We start from the raw sequence: 27451 nt of genomic DNA, 5'->3' as shown, positions 1-27451 counted from the left end.
CTCGGTGAGACCCTGTCTCTAAAATGCAAAATAGAGCTGAGGGTGTGGCTCAATGGTCAAGTGCCTCTGAGTTCCATCCTCGATACACACACACACACACACAAGATATCTAGCTAGGCACAGTGCACACCTGTACTCCCAGCTGTTCAGGAGACTGAGGCAAGGAGGATCCCAAGTTCAAGGCCAGCCTCAGCAACTTAGCCAGACCCTGTCTCAAGATAAAAAATAAAAGGGGCTGGGGTTTGACTTAGTGGGATTCTGTTCAGTAGGAACCCTGGGTTTAACCTCTTGTACCCAAAAAATCTTTACCATCATTGTCGTCATTAAATGTTATGAAAAAATAAAATTCTTAGAACAGCAGTGTGGAGTGAAACCTCTTGTGTTTTAGAAAAGGGAATCTGCTAGCAGATGAGGAAGTGAGAGTGAGGAGCAGGTGCTAATTGATGACATGGAAAACTGGCCACACTTGTGTCCTGGTTGCTTGCTGGTTCTTCTGTGGTGGTTCCTCTAGTGCTCAGGAAAGCTGGATTCCGGGAGCCCACCAGAAGCCACCTCGGCAGGCGGTGCCAGCAGGTGTGCAGGGCAGCAGCCTGCCAGGTCATGGGCTGGAGCCAGCCCTGAAGGTGAAGGAGAGGTGATTGGTATAGGTGGGAAAGAATAGTTTGACCATCTTGAAAACTACGACCAGGAACTCAGGATATCTGGGGTGGACTCAGTTGGCTCTAACAGGCATGTCTAGGCTTCCTGGCAGTCTTGTCTGGGGAAGCTTGACCAGGCGGCTGCAGGTGCAGGGAACAAACTGCCCTGACTGCAGGTTGCAGTGAGTGTTGTCTCAGGGACTGTGCTTGTCTTCTTGCAAGGTTGGCCTATTTGGGCGTCTTCGCACATCTCCAGTCAGAGGGACACCAATGGCAACCCGCCAGCTGCTCTGTGAACACGCGGAAAAGCTGTCTGCAGCAATTGCTCTCAAGAACCACCACTCACGGCGGCCAGACCTCGTGAACACTGCCATCCAGGCAGCACTGAGCAAGAGGGAGCGGGAAATCCCACCCAGCCTGACACCTGCAGATGTCTTCTTCCGTGAGGTCAGAGGCGTCCTTGTCTGGCTTTCTTGGCTCTGCAGAGGGCACCATTTGCTGACCATTCTCAGACAGGGCAGACTGAGGATAAACTGAATCTTAGAAGACCCCATGTAGATTTTAAATTGAACTCCCAGTTTTATGGACACTGCCCCTCAGGTGTCAACTCATTGTTACCTGCTCTGCAATAGAGCTTACCCAGCTGACCTAAATGGGCTTCCTGCTTGCTTTGGGTGCCCAAGGGTTCCTGCCTTCACAGCCCCTCCTGGCTTCCTTGGAAAGCTAGCCTTCCCCAGGGACTCCAGCCTTGGCCCCTTGTGAATGTGGGCCACTGTAGATGTGGAGTGGCTGTTCTCTCGGCTTTCTCACCTGCCACATCTGCACAAGCCTCTGCCTCCCAGTGGCTGTCCCCCTCCACTTAGGTGGACCATGATCACCGGGAGCACTGCCCCATCCTAGGCTGCACCCTGGATCTCGTCTTCCACTGTGTAGTGGTCACTGTACTGAACCCCGTCAGCTCCCTCCTGGGTTCCTGCTGATGCCCACTTCATGCCACCTCTTTTTGTAGCGCTGTCTGTGATATCACCCCTGTGATATCTGGAACATCAGGCTCTGCTGACACCTTGATTCTGGCTCTCCACTCCTGCAGCCAGGCCATATCCTAGGGTCCATCAGACTGGGCTGGGTTTTTCTTCTCTAGTGCTTGCTGCACTTTCACCTAAGCTCAGATTTTCTGTTCAGTCTCGGGAATGTGTTGAGCTTGAATTTCTTTTTCTTTTCTTTCTTTCTTTCTTTTTTTTTTTTTAAAGAGGGAGAGAGAGAATTTTAATATTTATTTTTTAGTTTTCGGCAGACACAACATCTTTGTTTGTACATGGTGCTGAGGATCGAACCCAGCTGCACGCATGCCAAGCGAGCGTGCTACCACTTGAGCCACATCCCCAGCCTCGAATTTCCTTTTCTTAAACCCTGGGTTGGTTAGTTCCTGGGGAGTATGAGGAGTAGCACTTTGTTTTACAGTACTGGGCATGGAGCCCAGGGCTTCGTGTGTGCCAGGCAAGCGTTCCACCTCTGAGCTGTGCCTCAGTAGCACTTTTTGGCTCTGTTTTAATTTTTGATGTAAGAAATTTGGCAGAAAATTGAAAGACAGTCCACTTCAAGTTTCCTAATTAACAAGTCAAATTGTAACCTTGGTATTTTCTTTGGTCTTTATTCAGACAGTTTTATGTGGTAAGCAAAGATTTTTAAAATGTCATTAATGGTAGATTTTAAAACTATCATAAAGACCTGAGCAAGAGGCTAGCTCCTTTCCTGCATTTGGCTTGGAGGGCAGAGCACAGTAGGGAATTTAGGGCATGTATAGCTTTCCCGCCAACTGAGTGGAGGTCATTTACTGGGTACATAATTCACGAGTAGCTCTTTAGGAGCACCATGCAGCCAAACTGAAAACAATACTGTGCCACATGAAGGTGTCTTCAGCACGTCCCCATCACCCTGGTATGCTGCTCTCTAGCCCCCTTCGCCTTCCCTGTTCACGGCCACACTGCCAGGGATTGCTGGAAGAGGGATATGTGAACACCTCACATGTGTAGTCTGTCCATGTGGGGTGATGAGTTTACATACTGAGTAGGCATGTAGCCCTGATGGCCTCTGGTGGAGGGCCACGCGAGGAGCGTGTCCTCTTTGGCAGCCTGATGGAAAGTGCACTGACAGCCTGCACTATTGGCTGTCTTCCCGCCTGGCCCCTCTTCAGCTGGGGAAGTGGCACCACCTTGGGCTGGGAGCAGTTTGAGGCCAGGGTATGCTCGAGAGCACCAAGGTGGATACTTGTTATGTGTGTACAGTGAGTGTGCTTGCTTTCTTACCTTGATCATCTCTTAGTGGTCACAGGGGAGCAGTTCTAGGACCCTGTGAATGCCAAAATCCACAAGTCCCTGGTATAATACAGGGTAAAATTTACATAGAACCTATCTATATATATCCTCCCCACTCACTTTAAATTTTCTCTGGTTACTTATAATACCCAGTGCAGTTACTTACTATTAAGTAGTGTGTTATTTTAGAAATAATTTTTAAAAATTTATTTTTATGTGGTGCTGAGGATAACCTTAGCCCCTAAGGAATAATTTTTTTTTAAAGTCTACATATTGGGTACAGTCCCAACCCTGTAGGCCTGTTGCATACTACCTTGAGCAACATTGTAACTTTTTTCTCCCATCATTTTTAGTCTGAGGTTTGAGTGCACAAAGGTGGAATCTGTGCTGTGGGCAGCCAACAGTGAATGGCTCCATTATTTCCATCTCAACAGCATAGACATTCTTACCTTTCTACTCACAAAATAACTCTCTACTCTAGCACCTGTGGCTGGTCAGGTGGAGGCTTGGGTTTGCAAGAGTGGCTCTGCTTGGGCCAAGTGGGGGTGGGGGCTCCCTGGGGCAGCAGGACTGAACTGTCCAGTGCTCTGCTGCAGCACCTGTGTGGACCAGAAGGCAAGGAGCCAGGAGCTGGTTTCCCAGCTCTTCGCCCAACACAGTTGGGCCTGAAAGAGCACATTACTGCCATTGCAGAGGAACAGCATTGGTAGCTAGGGCTGTGTGAAGGTCACATCCCAACCCTGAGGCACAGCAGCAGGTGGCAAGTACTTCAGCTACTTGGAGTGTGAATTTAAAAATCTACTTGGTAGCAATCCAGGTTTCACTGTTTATAAGACTTGGTGATTCCATGGCTCTTCTTGTTGGTAATGAGGATTTAACCTGGGGCATTTACCACTGATCTGCATCCCCAGTCCTTTGAGACAGGGTCTCACCAAGTTGCTTTGGGGCCTCAGCCTCCCCAGCCGCCGGGATTACAGGCACGTGCCACAGCACAAGCTTGGACACTCTTAAAATTTGGGAGATTCTAATTTCCTTGTTTCTCAACTTTGTGTCCCATATTATTGGATCGTAAGTTTTCTCCTGTCTAATGATCTGAGGATGTGCCTTGGAGACTGAGGCTATGGCACAGCTGTCCCCATGCCTCCATGACTTTGTACTAAGCAGTGACTCTACCCTCAGGTGTCCCAGGTGGATACCATCTGCGAATGTCTGCTGGAGCACGAGGAACAGGTCCTGAGGGACATGGCGCTGGACTCTCTCGAGTGGGCAGAGGTGGCCATTGACGTCAACACTGTTCTCAAGGTAGGCCCAGCTACACCAGCATCAGTGGCCCAGAGCTGAGAGGGAAAGACAAGAAGGTGGTTTCCTTGTCCCTGCTCTGTTGTAATTGACTTAGCAAGATCATCTCAAAGAGAAAAAAAGGCTAGGAGTGTGGCTCAGTGGTAGAGCACTTGCCTAGCATGCATGATACCCTGAGTTCAGTCTCTTGTACCACAATAAAAGGGCAGAGGCCGGGCATGGTGGCACACACCAGCGGCTCAGGAGGCTGAGGCAAGAGGATCACAAATTCAGGTTCCCTGGTACAAAAAAAAAAAAAAAAAAAAAAACGCAGAAAGAACTCATAAGTGCTGAGTATGTATTGTTTTTGCAGTACTAGGGATGGAATTCTGTGGTTTACCTCTGAACATCCCCAGCCCTTTTTTATGTTAGACAGGGTTTTTAAAATTAATTTATGTATTTGTTTATATTTATTTTTTAGTGGTAGCTGGACACAATACCTTTATTTTATTTATTTCTATGTGGTGCTGAGGTTCGAACCCAGGACCTCGCACATGCGAGGCTAGCGCTTGTACCACTGAGCCACAACCCAGCCCTAAATTTATATATTTTCGAGACTGAGAGTCTTGCTGAGTTACCAAAGCTAACCTTGAACTTGTGATCCTCCTGCCTCTACTTTCTGAGTCACTGGGATTGCAGTTGTGGCCACCGCATCTGGCCTGAGAATAGACTTTGGTGTTTCAGATCACCTTCTGAAGCTCATCAATCTGGACTGCACTGTGTCTTAGTGGTAGAGCACTTGCTCGCCATGTGTGAGGCCCTGGTTCAAGCCCCAGCACCACAAAAAAAGAAAAGGAAAACAGATATGTCACTTCTGACTGTGATAATATGTCTCGTTTTTCCAGGACATGCTGCAGGCTGCTAGTCATTATCGCCAAAATCGAAGCTCCTTTTACAAGAGAGAAGACGCAGGAGGAAAAGAACCGGAATATGTCCCTTGGACAGGTAGAACACTGTTGTTCACAGGGTGTTCCTTACAGCCCGTTGTCCCCAGAGCAGGTCTGTAGGAGCAGAAGCCACATGTGCCCTACAGCAGGTGGTGCGCCTGCTCAGTGTGCTCCTGACAGCCCGACCTGCTGGCAGCTATGTCTGAGCACAGTTTTGTGAGTGGCATGAATAAACCCCAGTGCCACCTCCAGCATGAGCAGTGCTGGTCTGCTACTCATTCCTTCTCATGCACTTGTAGACTCCCCCAGCATTTGCTTTAACTGGTACTCATTGTGCATCTACTGCAAGTAGTAGATACCACTGGTATCTCAGTACAAGTAGCTGCTCCCAAAAGCAGGCCTCGCAATGGGCTGTATGTTACGTTGACCTAGCACCACAAAGGAGGTGCCGAAGCTTTGTCAGAGTTTAGAAAGAAGAAGGTGCAATTTGCCTGACTGCTGAGGGGAGCTCCACAGGGAATGTGGCTCATGCAGGGTACAGGCCAGTGTCACCTGCACACAAACATGCTTCCCTGTAGCGGTGATGTCACGTGGGCTTTAGACAGCTGATTTTCCCTCAGCCACTGGGAAACCCTGACAGCCAACAACTCTTTGTGACTTCACAGCAACAAGTGGGCCCGCTGGCATTCGAACCACTATCGTGCGCCAGCACGGGATCATCCTGAAGATTGTCTACCCGCAGGCGGACAGCAACCTCCGCAACATCCTAATGGAGCAACTGGTTGCACTGATTGATTGCTTCCTAGATGGCTATGTTTCACAGCTGAAGTCTCTGGATAGGTCCAGTGACCAGGAGAGATATAACAGCCTGGAAATGGAGTACCTACAGAGACGCTCAGACCTCTTGTCTCCTCTACGTGAGTGCAGGGTGCTTTGTGGAGGCTCTGGGTCTGAGTGTGCAGGACCAAAGGAGGGGTCAGACACCCATATGTCCCTGTGCCTCCATATGGGACACCTGTGAAAACCTAAATTGAGCAACTAAAACCAAAAGTACCGAGGGTCTTTCCTTTTCTTTGCTGCCCAATTTAAGCTTTTATAGGTGTCCAGCAGTGGATGTGCAGCCTGGCCAGCGTGGTGGTGTCTTCCCCGCCCTAACCAAGAATTTGGAGTGTAGCAGACACTACGGCTGTCCCTGTGTGTTTAGTCAGCCTTCTTCAGGCACAGCACCTGCTTGGGCTACACCAAGTACATATAGATGCTGCTATGGACACAAAAAGATGGCATCCACCCCAAGACCCAAGGGACAGACCAAGAGGGCAATTGATTAAACAGTGACCTCAAGAGCCCAGTTCTCGAGCATTGCAGGAGCAGCCTCACAGCAGAGTGTGGCATGGTTGGGGAGGGCCAGGCAGGCATGCTGTGGAGCTGAGGGCCAGGCGTTCTGGCCCGGATGTGGGTGACAGCATCGTGTCTGGAGGCTGGAGGGAGGCAGTGGACTGTGTCTTCACTTTGGCAGTGCATGTGGATTGGGAAACCAGTGTCAGCAGCCAAAAAGGTCCTCGTCCCCTTGGTTATTCTTAGTGTGCAGTATGAACACAGAGAAGTTTCAAGTACTGTTTTCACTATGTCTTTAATGTTTACTAACAGGATTTCTTTCTTCTGTTCTCATTTTCAGTCACGCTGGGCCAGTACTCATGGGCTGCTTCTCTAGCAGAGAAGTACTGTGACTTTGACATCTTAGTACAGTTGTGTGAGCAGACTGACAACCAGAGCAGGCTCCAGCGCTACATGACTCAGTTTGCCGATCAGGTAAGGTGCTGGACATGGTGGGTGGTGGGCCACCTTATGGTCAGGCTGCTCTCTTCCATCTGTCCCTGGGGCCTTGGTGGGTGCCATCATTTTCCACAGCAGCACCTGTGCTAGTGCAACCCAAACAAGTGCTGTGCGTCCTGTGCCCATAGCAGCATCTATAGGGGTGTTGTGGGACCTCACTGGCTCCTTGTGTGGTCAGGGCCCAGCTGTGGGGTATGATGTGTACAGAATTTCACAGTAGTGCTGAACTGTGTGCTTTCCACCCATTGTGACTTTTAAATTCTTATTATGGATTCCAGTCATCTATGGGCGTTTTCCCTCTGCGTATACATTTCCTTTAATGTGTTCCGTGATTATCTTCAAGCCGTGCTGACTTCACAGCCTGCTCACTCTTGGGTCAGCCTCAGCTGCCTGCTTTCTGTGTTGCTGCTTAGTCAGGCTCTTCTTCCTCTTTGGTCTTGTGGTTTCTAGTTGTGGCGTGGACTTTGGTGAGAGAGCAGTGTGGTGGGATGAGTGTCTTCTCCTGGGACAGCCCTTTCCTTCTACAATTGCAGTTCGAGGCTGAGTGTGGCAGAACCGGCAGGGAGATGGCCAGGGCTCTCTCACCAATTCTCCCTGGTCTTCCAGTCCGTGTGCACTGCATTCGAGAGCCCAGCACAAGGTTCCTGGGGGCCTGCCTGGATTCCCACTCACCATGCCAGCCCCCGTGGCTGTCCATGTGGTACTGCCTGCGAGGCCTTGCTGTGGATGGCACAGTCCCATGCTTTCCAGGAGAATGCTCTGTGATGGTGGAGATCATGTTTATATCCGTTGTCCAAGAGAGAGCAGCTGGACACACGTGGCTGTTGACTGCTAAGGCTCTTGACCGATGCCTGAGGAACTGAAGTTTAACATTAATTAAATTTAAATACTACCCATGGCTGGCAGCTCCCTCACCAACTTGTGCACATTCAGATTCTGCCAGTAGCAAAGCCAGTGATCATGAAATGAGGTTCCTTCTGAACCTGAACCTACAGGCTTGTCCAGTGAGATGATTGAATTAGGCAAACAGGAAAGTCACTGTCATCGTAGGAATACGTATCAACGTAGTAACAGCATAGGAAATTATTGCTTAAAAGGAGAACCTACTTGGGACTTTGAAAGCTGCTTAGCATTTTGTTGTCATGATAGAGTGTCTTAAAGCTGCACTGACAAGCAGTAATGGGTTCTCGCCTCTGTGATCTTGTAGAATTTTTCAGACTTTCTCTTCCGTTGGTATCTGGAGAAAGGAAAGCGGGGCAAGTTGTTGTCTCAGCCTGTTTCTCAACATGGACAGTTGGCAAGTTTTTTGCAAGCTCATGAACATCTCAGCTGGCTACACGAGGTTAATAGCCAAGAGCTGGAAAAGGTAAGAAGGACCCAGTTGTGTAAAATGGGTACATGTAGCTGTTGGTGTGTTTTGAATTCATTTGGTTTTAGTAATTCAACCACTATTTATGGCGTGTGCCTGAGAAGGGGTTAGTGTCTAAGACATATACAAGGAACCCAAAGGCAAGAGAACAAGGAACTCAACTTAAAAATGGGCAGAAGACCTAAGTAGACATTTCTGGAGAGAAGTGGTATGGATGCCACAGAGGGGCACGCTGGGTGTCACCACAGCAAGTACAGGACAGTCCCGCAGGCCAGTGCATGCCTTACAGAGCAGCATCCTCAGCACAACAGGAGAGCGGTGCTGGGAAAGAGGCAACAGAGGGAACCTCTGCCTGGTCTCAATGGGAGCGTCCCCCAGTGCAGCCAGTGGGGGTCGTGCTAGGGCTGCTCAGAGATCAGCAGCGGCCACACATCCTGCTGCTGACTTCTGGGTGTCCCCAGACAGTGTGACATCAGTGTGCCACCCACACCTGTGCACTGTGTGGTTATAGCAACACTGACTGTAGAGCGGCCAAGTTGAAGGATCAGCTGCATCCACGTGGGTGAATGACAGGCACCTGCATGGTGGCGCGGCACTCAGCTTTAGAAAGAAATCTACCATTGGCTACAGCATGGGTGACCCTAGAGGACCTGTTGCTCAGTGGAATAAGCTGGGACTAGAGTGATGAGTACCGTAGTCTCCCATCCAAAGGGTCTGGCACGGAGCCACTCAAGCAGAGAGCAGACAGCATCAGAGGCTGAGGTGAGGGACAGAGGGCCGCTGCCACCATGCCAGCTGCAGCCCAGGAAGGAAAGGTGCTGCTTGCATGCTGCCAGTTGATGGCGGTGCATGCACTCAGGGAGTAGACTTCAAGTATTCTTACCATGGAAAATAAGTCCTTGAGTAAGAGAGCTATTCATTGGCCTGATTTAAGAGTTCCACATTTTATGGGTGTGTTATAACCTCATTTTGCACTCCATAAATGTATGTGCTTGTTTTTGTCAACTTATAATAAACAATGTTTACAAATTTAGAAGGTAGTACTTACAGGTTATTAAATCCTCTCACTCTGGAATAATTTGATAAATCTGGCATTCTCGATTTACGATGACTCTGTCATTACTTCTAATACCTCAAAAAAAAAGTGAGCTGTTGTGCTTTGGCTACTGGTACAATAGAGTAATGTCTGGAGCGGTCGTTGCCCTTTATTGTAATGAGCATGTTCTCAGAGCTAGCTCATTCCAGTTGGTTGAGTAAAGCACTCCCCCAGCAGGTACCTGGCGGCCTGCCTAGTTGAGACTGCGGCTCCAAGCAGGCTGGCTGTGCCGGTTGCTGGTGTGCCATCGTGGGCTCGCTCAGGGGAGGCTGCATTCGGGATGTGCTGAGCCCTGCTTCCCAGTTGGGTCGGCACCAGGACCTTACCGTGCTTCTTATGGTTTATTGTAGGCTCATGCAACGCTTCTGGGTTTGGCAAATATGGAGACTCGTTATTTTGCCAAGAAAAAAACACTTCTTGGCTTGAGTAAATTGGCTGCATTAGCTTCAGACCTTTCAGAGGATGTACTGCAAGAAAAAATTGAAGGTAAAAAAGAAACAGGAGGAGAGCCATGTAAAGGTCACACTGTTGCTTAGAGCCTGGAGTTCGCGTAGCCCTCTCTCATACAAGGCTCTGTGTACTCCACATTCCTGCAGTTACTTGGTTATGTGCTTGAAATCCTTATTCTTTGGAAAGAATTTATATTTTAAGCCAGAATTCCTAAAGAATAAAAAGTCGGGAAGAATGGCACACGCCTGTAATCCCAGCAGTTTGGGAGGTTGAAGCAGGATGATCCCAAGTTCAAAGCCAGCCTCAGTAATTTAGCAAGGCCCTAGATGGTTCAGTGAAACCCTGTCTCTAAATAAAAATATTAAAAAAAGGATGGGGATAAGGCTTAGTGGTTAAGCACCCTTTAATTCCTGGATTCAATTCCTGATACAAAAAAAGTATACACACACACACACACACACACACACACGCATGCATGTAAGTTCAAGTGAGCATGACTGGAGGGCTAGTTATGCACGCTTGGCAAAAGTACTCTAAGATAGGACTGCAGAGAGAGCCCAGGCTTCACATGGGGCTTCTCGTAGGCCATGCTGTTGGTGCAGTTCTGAAGCTGTTTTGTAGATGAAGTGAGGAAATACTGTTTTGTTTTTGAGAACCAAGAAGGGAGTCACAAGTGTGAAATGAAAGAGAACTGTTACATATTCAAATTGCAGATCTCAGGTGGGGTCTTATCTGAGGGCCCCACACCATCCCATGCCATGAGCCCTGTGCAGTCTGGTGTCTCTTCCAGTTTCCAGTGAGAAGAAACGGGGCTGTTGACCAGGTGACCTAGGAGGGTTCTGCTGAGTCAGAAAGTACAAGAGCCTTGAGTAGGTCCTTCTGAGTGTCAAGAGTGATGGTGAAGGATTGCATGTCACAGTTTATGAAAGAAAAGCCAGGGCTGGACATGGTGGCACATGCCCATAATCCCAGAAATTTAGGAGGATGAGGCAGGAGGACCACAAGTTTGAGGCCAGCTTTAGCAACTTAGGGCACTGTCTCTAATTAAAAGAGTGTGTGTGTGTAAAAAGAAGGTAAAAGTCCATGAATACACAGTATTCCCGAAAAGGGGAGGGTCAGTAAAATGCTTCTTTAGAAATGATTGACAGCTAATATGGACAGGGTGGTTGATGTCACCACTTTGCAATTATAGTGAATGACGGGTCACCAAAAGATACTAGAATTAGTCGGGTGCTGTTGCACATGTCTACAGTCCCACCAGCTCTGGAGGCGAAGGCAGGAGCAAATTCAAGACCATCCTGGGCAACTTAGCAAGGCCCCCATCTCAAAAAGGTGGCAGGCCCATTCAGTTCAGGGTCTGGTAAAAGGTGTTCCCAGGTTTTCAGAGTGTTGGTACACAGATCAGACACAGCCCACATCCCATGTCAGAGTGTTGGTACACAGATCAGACACAGCCCACATCCCACGCTTCCTGGGGTGGTGTGACAGGTGGTGCCTGCTGTCACCTGCCTGAAGTGTTCATCCTGAATCTGGTCACAAGGGGGCAGCAAGTATGCCTCAAGGGCAGAACATTTTACAGCGTACTCAGCTGGACATTTAACATTTCAGCAATGCAAAAGACAGGCAGCCCTAGATTATAGGAACCCAAAAGCCATCACCCAGAATTGTAATTGGCTCTTAGGTCACACCTCTGATTTGGGAACCACTGAGAGAGCCTGGATGTGTTTAATACTAGGTGACTGTAGCATGCTGTGTCCACTCTGTGAGCTTGACTCTGAACCATGGTGATCGGGTGGTACCTGCTGAAGTTGTGGACGTGGCGTGCCATGACAACTGCACCCTCCATGAGAGGGGGACATGTGTAGTCAGACTGTCCAGCAGCAGGCCAGGCAGAATGCCCAGAGACATGCCAGGTCCCGCAGAAGCTACAGATTTGTAATTTTCTCAAAATAAAAATTGAAGGGGGCTGGGAATGTGTGTAGCTCAGTAGTAGAGGACCTGCCTGGCACGTGCAAGGTTCCAATCTAAGTTCCCAGCACCACTGTCACACACATGCAAGTAGTGAAATAAATAGGCCTGGAGGAGGAGCTCTGCTGTGTGGACAGACTGAGGTCTGCACAAGTGGTTATTTTCAGGTCTCTCGGATGGATTCCCTGCAGACTGTTGTCATGACTTTAAAGTTATATGAATAACTATATGGGAAAATAAATAACCATATGAGAAATCTGTAAATTTTAGGAAAAAACACACCAAATAAGTTGTGTTGAAATAGGTCCAAGTTCCCTGAGCTACCCTCTGGATCTGCTTTTCTAGGTATGGAAGTGCACAAACATGCTGACTTTTTAAAAAACTGAGTGTGTGTGGTGCTGCAGGTACTTTGACTGCACAGCAGTACCTGCCCAGCAGCCCAGAGAGTCTGCGCACGCAGAGGCTTTGTGTGCTGGCCAGTAGACTGGCCGCATGTCTGTGCAGGCACTGCTCTTCTCTTGTGCCCTGGTGGCTTTGCCCCATTCCTCTGTGTGGATGAGGCTGGACCACACTGGGGCTAGAGTCTGGGCCCTGCCCCTCTTGAAGCAGCCAGGAGGAAGCAGTGCTGGTGGCATCCTGAGGTCATTATGCAGCAGTTCTGTGATGTAGCAATGCCGTGGCACTAGAGCTCTCTGTCATCATAACTCGGTTTTGCTTTGTGACTGCAGATTTGAAAGTCTCATCTTTCTCCCTCTCTGTCCTTGAACACCAGCAATGGCTGAGCAGGAGCGCTTCCTGCTGCACCAGGAGACCCTGCCTGAGCAGCTTCTGGCAGAGAGACAGCTGCGCCTCGGTGCCATGCCCGTGCTGACAGCTCCACAGCTCATCAGTGTAGGTGTTGCACCTCCTGCTCCCGTGCTCACAACACCCCAGTGTGTGCTGGCTGGCCAGTCTCCACCTCCCCGGGCTGCTCCCCTGGCCCTCCAGATCCACCTCTCGTGACCAGGAGGAATCACCTGTAGTTCACTTTCCTGGTACAGGAAGAGTGCACTGTGCAACTGATATTTCCTCCACAATGTCACTCTTCAGTCTTCAGATATTTCCTCTAGAATGTCACTCTTCAGTCTTCCGTAGCAAAATGGTTCAGAAAAGGATTTGTATGGTCCATGGGTGCCGCCCATGCCTCTTTCCTGGGAACCAAGTGTTCCCGAGGGTATGGCTGGGAGGGGGTTGTATGGGCAAGCTGGCCAGTGCTCTTTCCTCCTGAGAAGACCAGCACCCCACACACACCTCCCACCAGGCCAGCCTGCTGTGGTGTAGCTCCCTGGCCTCCACCTGGGTCATGGTTCTTGGCCTTAAAAGCCTCTAGCTCACTCTAGGACAGAGTGGCTTCTCCCAAGTTCTCTGGCATTATGCTGATAGCTGAGAATGACCTGCCTCGTGTAATTCGTTGCAGCTGTACATCTGTGAAGAAAACAGAAGAGCCAACGAGTATGATTTCAAGAAGGCTCTGGACTTGCTCGAGTATATCGAAGAGGTGAGGCAGTTGCCCAGGCTCTCAGGCCGCAGCCTGTAGCAGAGCTGCCATGGGACTCTGGTTCCTGGTAACTCTCATGTTCTAGTGCACAGATAGATAACGGCAGCTTTTCAGCATTCTGAGGTATTTTCCTCACAGCGCTCACCTTAAGGGGAGTGTTCTCACTTTCAAAAGATTGTGCTGCTCTGTAGGAAGGCCTTCTGTTAGGGCAGGGTGAATGGGAGTTGTTTGGTGGATTTTAAAAACCCAAGGTTAGCTTTTTTTTTTTTCTCCAAACACTTTTTTAGTTGTCAGTGCACCTTTATTTTGCTCATTCATATGTGGTACTGAGGATCAAACCCAGTGCCTCACAGGTGCTAGGCAAGTGCTCTACCACTGAGCTACAGCCCCAGCCCCCAAGGTTAGCTTTTTAAAAATATTTTTTATAGTAAATGGACACAATATCTTTATTTTATTTTTATATGGTACTGAGGATCAAACTCAGTGTCTCACATATGCTGGGCAAGCACTCTACCAACTGAGCTATAGCCCCAATCCCCCAAGGTTAGCTTTTGTACAACCTCATTTAATAACCTTAACCTGAGGCTGGGGATTTAGCTCAGTTGGTGGATTGCTTTCCTCACATGCACAAAGCCCTGGGTTCAATCCCTAGCACTGTAAAAAAAAAAAAAAAAAAAAGAAAAGAAAGGAAAAAAAAAAAAAAGAATCTATCTCTTGCAGTTCTTGATGACCTGGAGTGTAGTGATCCAAAGCTAACTTTCATAGGGCAGTTGGCTTCCCTTTCTAAACAGTACTAATGTCTTAAAAGGAGTTTTTAAAAATGATAAACTATAGTGTCAATATTAAAAGCAAAGACACTATTTATGCAGGATTAGGAGTTGACATAAATAAAATTGAAGACTTTTTCTTTGTGACAGCCAGAATTTAACCAGGATGCTTTGTTTTGCTGTGAAGGATGAAGATGTGAACATTGACGACCTGAAGCTGGAAATCCTCTGCAGAGCCCTGCAGAGGGACGAGTACGTGCCCGGTCCAGCTGTTCCTCGCCGAGTGCCGGTGCTCAACAGCAGGAAGTGCTCACGCAGTTTGCTGCTTGCATTGCTGTCACAGAATGTAACCTGCTTGCTTGAGACAGTCTGGGAGGCCACAGCCCTCTTGTCTGTGCAGAGGGGGATTTCCACCCCTGGCATTCCTGGTCAGACATGAGCCCCAGGGGAGCTGGGCCCAGGTGTGGACCTGGGAGGTGGCAGCCGGGTCCCTGAGGAGCTTTGTTGGGATGCTCAAGCACCCACTGTATGGCCCTCAGTTTATTGTCCTATCCCAGGCAACCAAAAGGAGCCTTGTCCTGCTTCTAGTTGGTGCTGGTGTTTGGTGGCTTGCGTGTTGAGCACTTCAGAGCAGGGCCATGTGAGCCCCTAGAAGAGGAGCTCCCTTCTGCCACCCAGGCAGTGTGAGACAGGCTTGAATTCATAACCGTACCCATGCACTGGTATATGCTGTCTGAGGTTCCTCCTGCGTCTGGAAGTCAGGTCGGTGGTGGCTGGGAGCATGTCCACACTGCAGGCCTGTCGTTCAGCTTTGACCACCATCACAGAGAGCGCTATCCATCCCCATTGCATCCAGATGGGACCACAAGAGTGATGGTGCTATTTCCTTCCTGTGTTTTTGTTTTCTAGCTGGTCCAGTTCAGATGGTAAAGATGATCCAATCGAAGTGTCTAAAGACAGTGTCTTTGTGAAAATCCTGCAGAAACTTTTAAAAGATGGTAAGCATTTTGTTACTATTAGAAATCACAGTATCAGGAGCTGGGTTTTTCGCTCAGTGGTGGAGTACTTGCCTGGCACATGTAAGGCACTGGGTTCAATCCTCAGCACCACGTAAAAATAAATACATAAAACAACGGTATTGTGTTAAAGAGAAAAGAAATTATAGTATCAGCCAGGCATGGTAGCGCATGCCTGTTATCCTAGTGGCTCATGAGGCTGAGGCAGGAGAACCACAAATTAAAAGCCAGCCTCAGCAATTTAGCATGGCCCTAGGTAACTTAGCAACCCTGTCTCAAAATAAAAAGGGCTGGGAATGTGGCTCAGAGGTGAAGCACCCCTGGGTTCAATCCCTGGTATCAAAAAAAAAAAATCACAGAGTCACTTCTCAGTTTACAAGTCTTTGGATAGTGGGTATTTGTCAAGATGTCAAATGACAGTGGATTTAAGATAAAGCAATTTCAGCCGAGTGCAGTGGCATGCACTGTAATCCCAGCAACTCAGTAGGCTCAGACAGAAGGATCACAAATTTGAGGCCAACCTGGGCAACTTAGTGAGATCCTATCTCAAGTAAAAAGTGAAAGGGGCTGAGAGTGTAGCAAGAAAAGCAAAGTAGTGATGTAGGAGGGACACCATGGCCACCACTGTTGTGACTCCCCAAACCTGTAACTGATGGCAGTAAGAGTTCCCTTGATTTTTCATTTAACTTTTGTGAAGGCTGAAGGTTTCTAATTAGCTATGAGCTCTGGGGTGTATTATGAGCTATAGGGTGAAATGAGCTATGAGGGGTCACTGACCATACTGTACTTAAGAACAAACTAGAAGATATTTGTACAAATCCATTTAAGACTAGGATTCACTTACAAACAAGAGAGTAATGTGTTTTATGTGTGTGTTTTGTGCCGAAGGCAGTAAGCAAAATTTCATTTGGTGATAAATAGGTGAATAGGCTGTTTCAGATACAGTGTTCATTCTTGAGGGAAAGGTGAATTTGAGAAAACAAGCTTTTATAAACTGCCTTTCATGTTCCAGGAGCAGAAAATATTCAGAATATTGGACAAAAGATGAGAGACTGCACATTTTATACATGACAACAAATATGACTCATGTTTATTGTGGAGTCATGAAGTCAGGGTGTGGGGTGCCAGAATCCAGGCAGTGTGCAGAACAGACTGAGCTCCAGGCAGAGACACTCCTTCATCATCATTGGGAGGGGTGTATGATAGCAAGCCCAGGGCCCTCCTGAATGAAAGAACTGTTCGTCAGGTCAACACATCCATGCACTGGACACTTAAGAGCACAAACCTGCAAAATACATGGTGCATTCTCACACAACACCCCTGGCCTGCTGTCTGGCATGTGGGAGTCGCTCAGAGAATGTTGGTTGTTAAATGTAGAATCACAAGCACATCAGTGTGCCCAGCTCCTCTAGACCAGGTCCTCCTGCTATGCCTCTGTCCTGTGTGGCATTTCCACAGGCCAGGGTCTCTGGCTTAGCCACATAAAGAAGGGACCCCAGAGAAGCACCAGGCCCCACATCCAGTGTTCTGAGCTGCAGAGCCTTTTGCTGGAAGTTCATAAGAGCTAATCTGTGTCTGTAAGCCTTTTTTCTCTCTGTGTTTGGAGTTAGGAAGACACTGGACATGACGGCTATCTGCACTTGCAGAGGCTCTAGCTGAGCAGATAAGTGTTGGGAGGGCCCAGCCTTGTGAGCAGGTGCTCACGGACATATGTAGAGCTTAGTTTTTGGTGCTCAGCACCCACCCTCAGTAAATGATGGAACAGAGAGAGAGCAAGAACAGAAAGTCCTGATTCTACACAGAATTGTTGAGTTTTGTACACAGACGGACACCAGGAGAAGCTCCTATAACTTAGAGGGGCATGTAGCCATCCTACCTTTGGGGCCCTTTCCACACAGGGCTGTCATATAAGAACAGGTTCCAATGTGAACTGACACTGTAATGTGGGCTCTGGGGGTCCAGGGTGGCTGCAACCTATGGCTGAGTTCATTCTACAGACAAGAAAGTGACCCTGTGACAAAGCACCTTGCCTTGTGGAGTGAGATGCCATGTCCCCTGGGAGCACTGGGGTTTTTTTTTTTTAGGCAGCTGCCAACACCTGCTCATTGGGGGTACTTATCAGTGTTGTTTCCTGACTTCTCTTGAAGATTGAAGGCTGTATTCCGCAGGCCAAGGGTTGGCTTGGTCACAATCATGGGGAGGGAGGTGTGCAGCCTCCTGAACCCTTCCCTGGAGGAGGATGGGCCTCGTGCCCTAAAGCCAGATGCAAGGTGGGCTTTTCTGGAGGCTGACCTTCTGACACCCAGGTGGTATCTTCTCAAGAGTAATAGTACTTTACAGAGGAAAAGGTTTTTGCTAAAAGTGTGTTAATGGCAGTAAGTAATATACACATTTCAGATTTAGCCTCTAACATTTATTAATCCAGATTTTCATTCTGTGAGAAATACAAAAAAATGGTGCTAGACACTGGGAGTACTTTGTTTTTAAAACCAAAACTTGGTTTTCAGAACTTATGGTGATGTAACAAATTATATCTTAGTCTTATTAATTTAAAATTTTGGTTCATTTTCTTCACTTGTCAAATGAAGAAATTTCTCATGCTTTCTTGTACCCATGGAGACCTCACCTTGCCTGGCCTATCTGGCTGGTGCTCCTTGGAGTGGCCTCTGTGGGCCGACAGGCTGTGCTGCCTGCTGGTCAGACCTCAGTCGTTACCCCTGAGGCACCATGCCAGTGCTGTTGACAGCCTCTCTGCCAAAGGGTTTCCCAGCTGGGGAAGAAACTACTCAATGTTGTTTTCAAGTGATTGTTAAGTGTGACCTACACTGTGGGAAAGTGTAGGACTCCACATCTGCTGAAGCTTGCAAGGAGGCGCTGTCCACCTGCAGAAGAGACCTCAGGGGGGCAGCTCTGCCAGCCTACTTGCTGGGAGGTGGGGGGCGGGAGGCAGCTCGCACAGGCATGGGTCCAATGTGCTGGAGAGTTCTGTACAGTAAAAGTGCTTTTGTGCTTGTCCACAGGCGTCCGGCTCAGTGAGTACCTGCCAGAGGTGCAAGGCCTGCTGCAGGCAGACCAGCTGGGAAGCCTCAAGTCCAACCCGTACTTTGAGTTTGTTTTGAAAGCAAATTATGAATATTACGTCCAGGGACAAATGTAAAGTGTTCTACAACTGGTCACTTTCTAAGATCTGTACAAATGTGTCCTTATAAAATTTGAGGCCTTAAACACTGGGGAGCTTGTGCACTATGGTAGCACGTGCAGCAGAACTTTCTCTGTGCTGTATTTGGAAGCTGATATAATTTGCTGTACTGTGATTTTGGCTTTATCAGTTGTCTGTGCACTTACTGCCCTTTCTCTTCATTATTTTGTGGTACTGGAGGTTGAATGCAGGGATGCTATACCACCAAGCTACATCTCCAGCCTTTTTTATTTTCTTAATTATTTAAAATTTTGAGATGGGGTTTCCCTAAGTTGCCTGGGTTTGTTGTCATCCTGCCTCAGTCCCTGAGGTGCTGGGATCATAGGCCACCATGCCCAGCTGACCCTCTCTGTTCTCTGTAACGTGGTCCAGTGAGTTTTGTGGCTCTCATCCTTGTTCTGGCTGCACGTGCACACATCACTTCTAGGCCTCGGGGTCCATGACCCTTAAAAGTGAGGAGGGCCCTAGAGTATCTCTGATGTTTATGACACTGGAGAGGATCTGGGGTGTTTGACTTCTATTTTGTTTGGGACTAGTGGGAAATACCTGTCTAGCAAGATAAATGTCATATTTTACTGACTTAACAGAATTAAAAGCAAAAAAACAATGGGTCTAAGTCATGTGAGTTTGTCCATCAGGCAACCAGCATGCTGGTTTCATTAAAGAGGTTCATGGCATAGAAATTAACTAGTGAGATCAAAATAAACACACACAGACTCAATTACCTTTTTCTATGACCAGGTCTGAGACAGCTCTCCCCTCGAACCACCTGGTGGGGCAGCAAGGCTTACTCAGGACTAGCAGGAGAGAGAGAGCACGCCAGGGAGTGGCCTTTTATTGGGGAACAAGAAGTTCAGGGGAAAATTCCATCCAATGAAGGTCGAGGGGGGCAGCATTCCAAGGTCAGGGTCGGTGATTGGCCTCAGGATCAGTGGTCAGTCACACCCCCCACACGGACAGGCTTTGCACCTGGAGAGGGTGGGGATAGCTCCGACACAGTTTGGCCAGAACACCTCACACCCAATCTGGGAGGTGCCCAATCACGTGCGAGAATGGCTTCCCACAAGTTTGATAACTGATTAAGTCACTGGGAGCATTTTTAACTTGCACATAAATGAATGAGTTTCAGTTGGTGTTGTCTTCTGACACCCCACCCCCGCTGTCGCTGTGGGTGGTAGTCTGGTGCTAGTGGCATTTCTTCAGTCCTCACCGTGGTTGCCCTCATCACCACCATTCACCATGCTGGAGACCCCTGGGGTTTGTTTCTCCAAGCTCTCTGACATAACCAGTTGTCACTGGGCATTGTCTGGCTTTAGATAAAAGCAGAATAGCAGGCATTGCTGGCCAACCACTCTTGGCCAGGCGAGTCTCACTAGCTGCTTGCCCGACAGCTGAGAAGGTCAGAAGTCAAATGTGGTGCAGAGCCCAGTTGGCGGTCCCTCTCTCGCCCATTGCTTGTTGGGAAGGAACTTGGCGACCCTGTGTCAGAGCCAGGTCAGGAGCTTGTTGGAGGTACCGTCACAGGTCAGTGGCTAGAAGACCAAACTTCAGTTCACACGACATTAACTGTGATGACACAGTGCTCCGGGGACATGGGCTCCTTCCACCTCCATCTGCCACCACAGTCATCCCCTGTGTGAGGCAAGGGTTTCACCTGAAGCCAGGCCGATGCCCAGGCCCCAGGGTTCTGTAGTGAGGTGTGGCCTTCCTGGCAGGGAGGGAGGCTGCTTCCTGGCTGTCTGGGCTTCACAGCTCCAGAACAGTAAAGTTGGAATTGAGACATGGTTTTAAATACATTTTTCTGCCTTGCTTTTAGAATTGCTCCATATTACTCTTTATCATTAATGATTTTGGGTAAATCAAGTAACAGACGATGACTCTTGAGTGCGACCCATATCCTGTAGAGGGTGTTAGCCCGCCTTATACACGCTATCAAGGCCTACTGGGGGCCTCGGGTGGCAGCAGTGACCCCAGCAGCTAGCCTTGGGGGTCTGTGAGGGGGTCCAGGACAGGCAGACAAGCTGGGCCCTAAGTGGAGGAGCTGCCTGAAGCCTGGAGCTGGGTCTGGATCCCAGGCCTCCTGCACCTTCTGAGCACACTGGGGCCTTCTGAGGAGCTCTCTTCCTATGCTATTGAGACCCTGAGTGCCTGCCGCGTGTGAACAGCGCGCTCACCAGATGCCAGGTGCCCAGTAAGTACTTGAGGAGGGGAAAGCCTATATTTAGGAAAGGTATGTGAAGAAAGAAAGAAAACACATTTGGGAAAAAAGGGACTGGAGATGTGGCTCAGAGGTAGAACACTCCTAAGTTTGATTCCCAGTACCTCCTCACACACACAAATAAAAAGTTAAAAGTAAGGAGGAGACAGATTCTGTGTCCGTCACCTTTCCATCACTGTGACCAAATACCCAAGAACAACAAAGGGAAGAAGAGTATTTTGGCTCAAGGTTTCAGAGATTTATTCCTTGGTCGCTGGGAGGAGAGGAGTGGTGTGGCTGAGGGAAGAGGTGGGCAGGGGTGGGCCCAGGGAAGATGCATCCTTCATGGCAACCCCAGTGCCCATCTCCAGCCATGACCGCTTGCCTGTGGTCACCACCTAGTCCATCCATTCAGACTGGCAAGGGCAGATAGGTGACAGCTCAGGATCTAATCACTTCACCTCTGAACATTTTGGCATTAACAGGAGCTTTTGGGGGACACCTCACATCCAACCCATAAACCCCTGTAATACTCCAGCCAGAAGAAACTGAAATACTTCTTAGAGTGTATGGAGCCAGGAGCACTAGGAAGCCCAGAGACTCAGGAGGTTGTGAGGATCACAGACTTGAGGCTGACCTGGGCCACTTGGGAGACCTCCCCTCAAGGGGATGTGGTTCCATGGGGAAGGAGGCCGGGTACTGGGTACTGTCTGTACCCTCTGCTTTGTGGCCTCTGGTGGGAGCAGGTGTGAACTCTCCTCTGCTCTTGGCCATTGCTTCGTGGCCCTGGTCCCCATTACTGCTGCTCCTGATACCACCTCTCTTGCAGAGCCAGTTTCGATGTTCTTCCAGCTATCTCCACCCCAGGGAGAACTCAGTCCTGCAGGTCCACTTTCTCCTGTGTACTTGGCCCTTGGGAATGCATGTCTTAGTCCTCAAGAGGGGTGTTTTTTTGGGGGGTGGGGGAGGGTGGTACTGGGTATTGAACTCAGGAGCACTCAACCACTGAGCCACATCCCCAGCCTTATTTTGTATTTTATTTAGTTAATAAAGACAGGGTCTCACTGAGTTGCTTAGCACCTTGCCATTGTTGAGACTGACTTTGAACTTGTGATCCTCCTGCCTCAGCCTTCTGAGCCACTGGCATCATAGGCATGTGCCATAGTTTGCACTCCCAAAGTTGAAACATGGGTCGTTTATTGGTTGTGGGTTTTGTCACTTTTAATAATGCTAGAATTATCTGCGCAAACTCCAAATACGGTGAATGTTGCACTGGCCCTCCCACCATGGGTGACTACCGCTGTCCCTGACCTCTCCAGCCCCTTCCCCCCCCCCCCCCCCCCGCAAGCCCTCCCAGTCACAGGAGGAAGGACACCCAGGGCCCAGGCACTCACTAGTACAACTTGGCTCAGTCCCAAGGAACACTTTGATCCAGCTGCAGATGCTGGAATCTTCCAGAAATGACTTACCCAAGGTCACTTAGCAGTCAGGGGAGGCAGATCAGGATCTGCTTGATCCCAGAGTGCACTGGGTGTGGGGAAGGGGCACAGAGGGGCCCCACTGCATTTGAATCCTCAGTCTGGAGGTAGCCATCATAGAAGAGGAAGAGGCCAGAAGGACCAGGCCTTTTCTTCTGAAGCCTCGGTCCCCCACACTTGTGGATGGGTAGCCTGTGAGGGAAGGTATCTTCTCTAGGGGACAGCTGCTCCTGAAGTCCTTGGTTTTCATTTCAAGAAGCCTTTGCCTCCTCCTTGGAGAAGATCCAGAGCCCCACCAGGGCACCTTGGTGAGCCCCTGTCAAAGTATAAGTGTTCAAAGTGCCAAGAGTATAGGTATTGTTGGAGCCCTTCCCTTACACGCAAGGCCTGGGTTCCCCCACAGCTGGGGCCTGTGTGGGAGTAACTTGCTCAGCAGAGGGGAGCTGCGCTGTGTGGCTGAGCCTGAGTGCTCCTCCACCAGTCTCTGGTCTGTTGGCCACTGAGAGACCAGAGTGGGCTGGGTGCCTGGGTGACTGTCAGGAGCCTGTCAAACCAGCAGTCACATGGGTGGAGCCCCAGGTGGGCCTCTCTTTACGGCTGTCAGTGTCTGCCTTTCAGGGACTCCCCCTTCAGACTCCTTGCCCTGCTGAGGGCCCAAACAGCACATCCTCCTAAGAGGTACATACAGTGCACTCTGGCCACCATCTACTCTTGCCAGCAGACGCGGCGTTAAAAGTGAAATGTGGTCACCCATTCTCCAGAGTAATTGGGAAAGCTTTCCACGGCGCCTTCCCACTGCTGAATGGCTGTGCCAACTCCGGGAAGGTTGCTCCCCCAACCAGGGCACTCTCCTACTCTCGCTGTTCCTTCCACACCAAGCCTGAACTGCGTTGCACAGAAGCCAAGGCCTCCCTTCTGGCTTGCACCCATCACTGAGCTCTTCACAGAACACTTCCTTTTGGGCTGTCCTTGTCCCCCACCAAATGAAGCCAAGCTCCCACTGATGACCTCTGCTGACCCTGCTTCACCTTGTCACAGCAGATCCAAGTCCTAGAAACGCAAAGGCAGATCCCTATATATCAGTGGTATAAATAGCCCCAGCACAGCTCTGGCAGGTGGTGACTCCAAGGTGGACTGGGAGCAGCCTGGCCAGTGGACATCATCCTCTAAATATAAAGGGTTTGTTCAGCCCTTGTAGGAGAGGGGGAGTCCAGCATGGGTCCTCTCAGTGAAGACACTCCCCCCACACAGACCCTTCTTCCACCTCCAGGCCTAGCTAGTTGCAGGTTAGGACCCTTCTTTCAGCCCCAGGAAAGGGACACACACTCAGCCGCCACTGAGGAGGTGGATGCCAGCTCAGCCCAGCCACACAGGGTTGGGGGTCCTGGAGGAGGGGGTGCACACCCCACCCTTCACCCCTCAGGAGCTCCTGGGGGCTGTGGCACCCCACCGGCTCCCTCAAGGCCTGTTGCCAAGCCCCACCTCCTTCCACTGCTCCGCCCAGCACGCCAATTGCAACAGCTGCATGCCCTCCCCACTCCCTCCCCTCGGTGGCCTCCAGGGTGGGGAGGGGCTGTCCCGGTTGAGCCTCTGGATTGGGGAGGGAGGGGGTTATCTGGCAGGGCTCCCTTCCTTCCCTGCCTGGAGGGCTCCTTTCCTTCCCTTCCTGGAGGGCTCCCTTCCTTCCCTGCCTGGAGGGCTCCCCTCTGAGCCCACCTGGCTGCCAGCTCCTCAGGAAGCTGCCTGCAGCAGCGTGGGGCCTGGGAGAGAGCTGAGAGGGGAGGGGAGCAGGAGGTCAGCTGTCAGCACCTTTGGAGTGCCCAGTGGATGTGAGGTAGACTGCAGGGAGGCCTTGAAACAGGTGCAGCTTCAGAGCAGGGGTGCTAACCAGCCCCGAGGGTGTGCAGGGGCCCTTGCCCCACCCAACTCTGGCAGGCAACTGGGCGGGTCGGGAGGGGCAGCCCGCTGGGGAGACACTCCATATACGGCCTGGTCCGAGTTACCTGGGCCAGGGCCAGCCTGCTCCTTCTTTGGTCAGTGCAGAGGATCCGGGCGGGGCCCATTCGGAGAACCAGCTGAAGGAAGGGACTCTAGTGTCCAACACCCAAATATGGCTTGAGAAGGGCAGCGACATTCCTGCGGGGCGGCGTGGACGGAGCGCCCACGGGCTATATAAAACCTGAGCAAGGGGACAAGCAGTCACTGCAGCGGACAGCTCCCAGTGAAGCCCGCTTCCCTCCTGGAGCAACCAGGGCCTCAGCCGAAGAACAGCAGGTGTAGTCACGCGCCCAGGTAGGGTGGAGTGGGAAAGGGGACAGGACAAGGTGGGAACTTGGGGGGAACTCCTAGGACAAGGGCAGAGCCAGCTGTCAAGCCCCAGGCCTGGGCCACCCTGTGCCTCCTTCAAGTCCCAAGTGCTCTATGTTTTGAGATGGGGCCTTACCATGTTGCCCAAGTTTGCCCCAAACTTGCCATCCTGCCTCAGCCTCCAGGGGAGTTGAGATTACAGGCGTGTGCCATGGCACTCCACATTTCAAGGGCCTTAAGGAGAAGACAATCAGCTGGAAACTTCTCCAATCAGACTGCTCTCCCTGGTGTTCAGGACATACCTGAGGAGATCAATTTTAGGATGTGCTTAGGGAGATTCATAGCACTGCTTTATTTTCTGAAGCCAGCTCCCCCAACCTAGCACCAGTGGCAGCTAGGACCACTTTTCTCAGGATGGCAGACAGATGCAAGTGTCCCTCCTAAGTCAGAAATGTTCAGGGTGTCCAGAACAGACCACCTCTCCCTAGATGGGGCACCAAAGCTGGTCTGTGGGCCAATCCTTACACCCTCTAGCTGGCCAGGAGCAGACAGCCCAGCTTTAACCCCTCTGAGCTAGAGCCCAGCTCCTGGAGCAGGTGGAATGCAGTGGCGCCTGGTGGGCAGTGTCCTCTGGACCCACCATGGAGAATTTTTCAGTGTGCCCTTCCTCTGGGACAGTTCCTGAGCCCCTGCCATGTGCCCCGGGCTCCTCTGGCTGCACTGAGGCTCAGCACTGGGGTGTCTCTGAGTCCTTGGGGTGGAAGGTCCTGGGGCATGAGGGCCTTTTCTCCCCAGAAGCTTCTTAGTGACTGCTGTTGGTCACCACCTTGCAGAAACCAGACACCATGTGCGACGAAGATGAGACCACCGCCCTCGTGTGTGACAATGGCTCTGGCCTGGTGAAAGCTGGCTTCGCCGGTGATGACGCCCCTAGGGCTGTGTTCCCATCCATTGTGGGCCGGCCTCGCCACCAGGTCAGGCTTCTCTTCCAGAGGGAGCTGGGATGGTCCGCGTGCTATGGGTCCTAAAGACGCCAGCCGCGGTAACCAGTGCATGGTGTCTTCTCCTCTGGCAGGGCGTCATGGTGGGCATGGGTCAGAAGGACTCCTACGTGGGCGACGAGGCCCAGAGCAAGAGAGGCATCCTGACTCTGAAGTACCCCATCGAACACGGGATCATCACCAACTGGGACGACATGGAGAAGATCTGGCACCACACCTTCTACAACGAGCTGCGCGTGGCCCCCGAGGAGCATCCCACGCTGCTCACAGAGGCCCCCCTGAACCCCAAGGCCAATCGCGAGAAGATGACCCAGATCATGTTTGAGACCTTCAACGTGCCCGCCATGTACGTGGCCATCCAGGCGGTGCTTTCTCTCTACGCCTCCGGCAGGACCACGGGTGAGTCCCTTCGAGTGCCCAACCCCGCGCCCCCCGCCCCTGCCCCCGCCCCCCGGTCCTGCCGCGCCCGGAGCCCGCATTCGCGGACCTGCGGCTCAGGCGCTGCCTGATCCCGGCGTAGGCATCGTGCTGGACTCCGGCGACGGCGTCACCCATAACGTGCCCATCTATGAGGGCTACGCCCTGCCGCACGCGATCATGCGCCTGGACCTGGCCGGCCGCGACCTCACCGACTACCTGATGAAGATTCTCACGGAACGTGGCTACTCCTTCGTGACCACAGGTGCGCAGCCTGGGCGGCCCGGACGGGAGGGTGGGCGGGCGCGCGCGCGCGCCTCGGGGCTCGGTGCTGAGGCCGCCGCCGCTGCCCCTGTCTCCCGCAGCTGAGCGCGAGATTGTGCGTGACATCAAGGAGAAGCTGTGCTACGTGGCCCTGGACTTCGAGAACGAGATGGCCACTGCCGCCTCCTCCTCCTCCCTGGAGAAGAGCTACGAGCTGCCCGACGGGCAGGTCATCACCATCGGCAATGAGCGCTTCCGCTGCCCGGAGACGCTCTTCCAGCCCTCCTTCATCGGTGAGCCCCGACCTCGCCGCCCGAGGTCCCCCCGCCTCTCACCGCCCCCCAACCGTCCCGCCGCTTCCCCTCCCCCAACTCCCAGGTCCCGCCGCCCCCTGCCCTGCCGCTCACGCTGTCCCCCACGACCCCAGGCATGGAGTCGGCGGGAATCCATGAGACCACCTACAACAGCATCATGAAGTGCGACATCGACATCAGGAAGGACCTGTACGCCAACAACGTCATGTCGGGGGGCACCACCATGTACCCCGGGATCGCTGACCGCATGCAGAAGGAGATCACGGCCCTGGCTCCCAGCACCATGAAGATCAAGGTGAGCAGCGGCCGGCCGGGTGGGTGGGTGGGCGCGCGGGCAGGTAGACGGCCCTCCTGACGCGCTCTCTTGCAGATCATCGCACCTCCTGAGCGCAAGTACTCGGTGTGGATCGGCGGCTCCATCCTGGCCTCGCTGTCCACCTTCCAGCAGATGTGGATCACCAAACAGGAGTACGACGAGGCGGGCCCCTCCATCGTGCACCGCAAATGCTTCTAAGCGCCCGCGCCCGCGTGCGCACTCTCCTCAGGTCGATGGACGCGCTCGCGTTGCGGGGCTGGCCTCGGCCGCCCGCGGCGGCGACCCCTTCAACAGCCCTCTCGTCGCCCCCACAGCCTGGCGCCTGTCCATAACGTGTACATACCCAACGTGATTTACCTCATTTTGTTATATTTAAAACAAAGCCCTGTGGAAGGAAGTGGGAGCTCGAAGCATTAAAACCTGTTTTGCTGCACAACGTGTCTGTCGTCTGTTTACCCGGGTGGGCAGCCAAGGAGACGAAATCGTCTCCCGCCCCTTCCGGCACTGTGCCGGGTGGCCTCAGGCCCCCAGGGGTGGTGAGCTGCCTCCCTCCCTCCGCCCAGAGCCGGGACAAGCGGCGGGCGCTGGCCATGGTGCTGCCCAGGGCCGCGTCCCCAGAGCGCATCTCCACCGCACTCACGGGGCTCCCCGTTGAATCTGCAGGTCTAATTAAAGGAACTGTGCTCTGCGTCTAGTGAGCACCCCCACACACACCTGGCACCGAGGATTGAACCCAGGGGCTTT

General features: G+C 51.4%; 2 protein-coding genes across 5 annotated transcripts in view; both read left to right on the top strand.

Moving 5' to 3' along the window:
* The window catches only part of Nup133 (nucleoporin 133), a 45689-nt gene extending 26669 nt beyond the window's left edge, over positions 1-19020 (top strand). For 2 of the 3 annotated variants that reach the window (XM_005320389.5, XM_040276723.2), the window contains 12 exons: positions 861-1085; positions 4133-4255; positions 5137-5236; positions 5844-6095; positions 6854-6987; positions 8219-8377; positions 9827-9962; positions 12667-12785; positions 13351-13431; positions 14386-14450; positions 15108-15196; positions 18235-19020. In XM_005320389.5, the coding sequence (XP_005320446.1) occupies positions 861-1085; positions 4133-4255; positions 5137-5236; positions 5844-6095; positions 6854-6987; positions 8219-8377; positions 9827-9962; positions 12667-12785; positions 13351-13431; positions 14386-14450; positions 15108-15196; positions 18235-18371 (1620 nt within the window). In that variant the 3' untranslated portion in view covers positions 18372-19020. Of the gene's footprint in view, positions 1-860; positions 1086-4132; positions 4256-5136; positions 5237-5843; positions 6096-6853; positions 6988-8218; positions 8378-9826; positions 9963-12666; positions 12786-13350; positions 13432-14385; positions 14451-15107; positions 15197-18234 lie in introns of those variants that run through there. The other variant, XR_005730304.2, reaches the window with a different exon arrangement.
* Positions 19021-24218: 5198 nt separating this feature from the next.
* Positions 24219-27143, top strand: Acta1 (actin alpha 1, skeletal muscle). 2 transcript variants are annotated; one of them, XM_005320387.4, is made up of 7 exons: positions 24219-24362; positions 25229-25369; positions 25471-25795; positions 25917-26078; positions 26179-26370; positions 26505-26686; positions 26762-27143. In XM_005320387.4, the coding sequence occupies exons 2-7, from the start codon at positions 25241-25243 to the stop codon at positions 26903-26905; spliced, it is 1134 nt and encodes a 377-aa protein (XP_005320444.1). In that variant the 5' UTR covers positions 24219-24362; positions 25229-25240; the 3' UTR covers positions 26906-27143. The 2 variants fall into 2 exon arrangements, with proteins under 2 accessions (XP_005320444.1, XP_005320443.1); XM_005320386.4 differs by having other exon boundaries at positions 24257-24380.
* Positions 27144-27451: the final 308 nt, after the last annotated feature.

Source organism: Ictidomys tridecemlineatus, chromosome 10, assembly GCF_052094955.1.
Source record: "Ictidomys tridecemlineatus isolate mIctTri1 chromosome 10, mIctTri1.hap1, whole genome shotgun sequence".
Taxonomy (NCBI): Eukaryota; Metazoa; Chordata; class Mammalia; order Rodentia; family Sciuridae; genus Ictidomys; species Ictidomys tridecemlineatus.
Note: the sequence above shows the minus strand (reverse complement) of the source record. Positions and strands in the feature narration are given on the sequence as shown.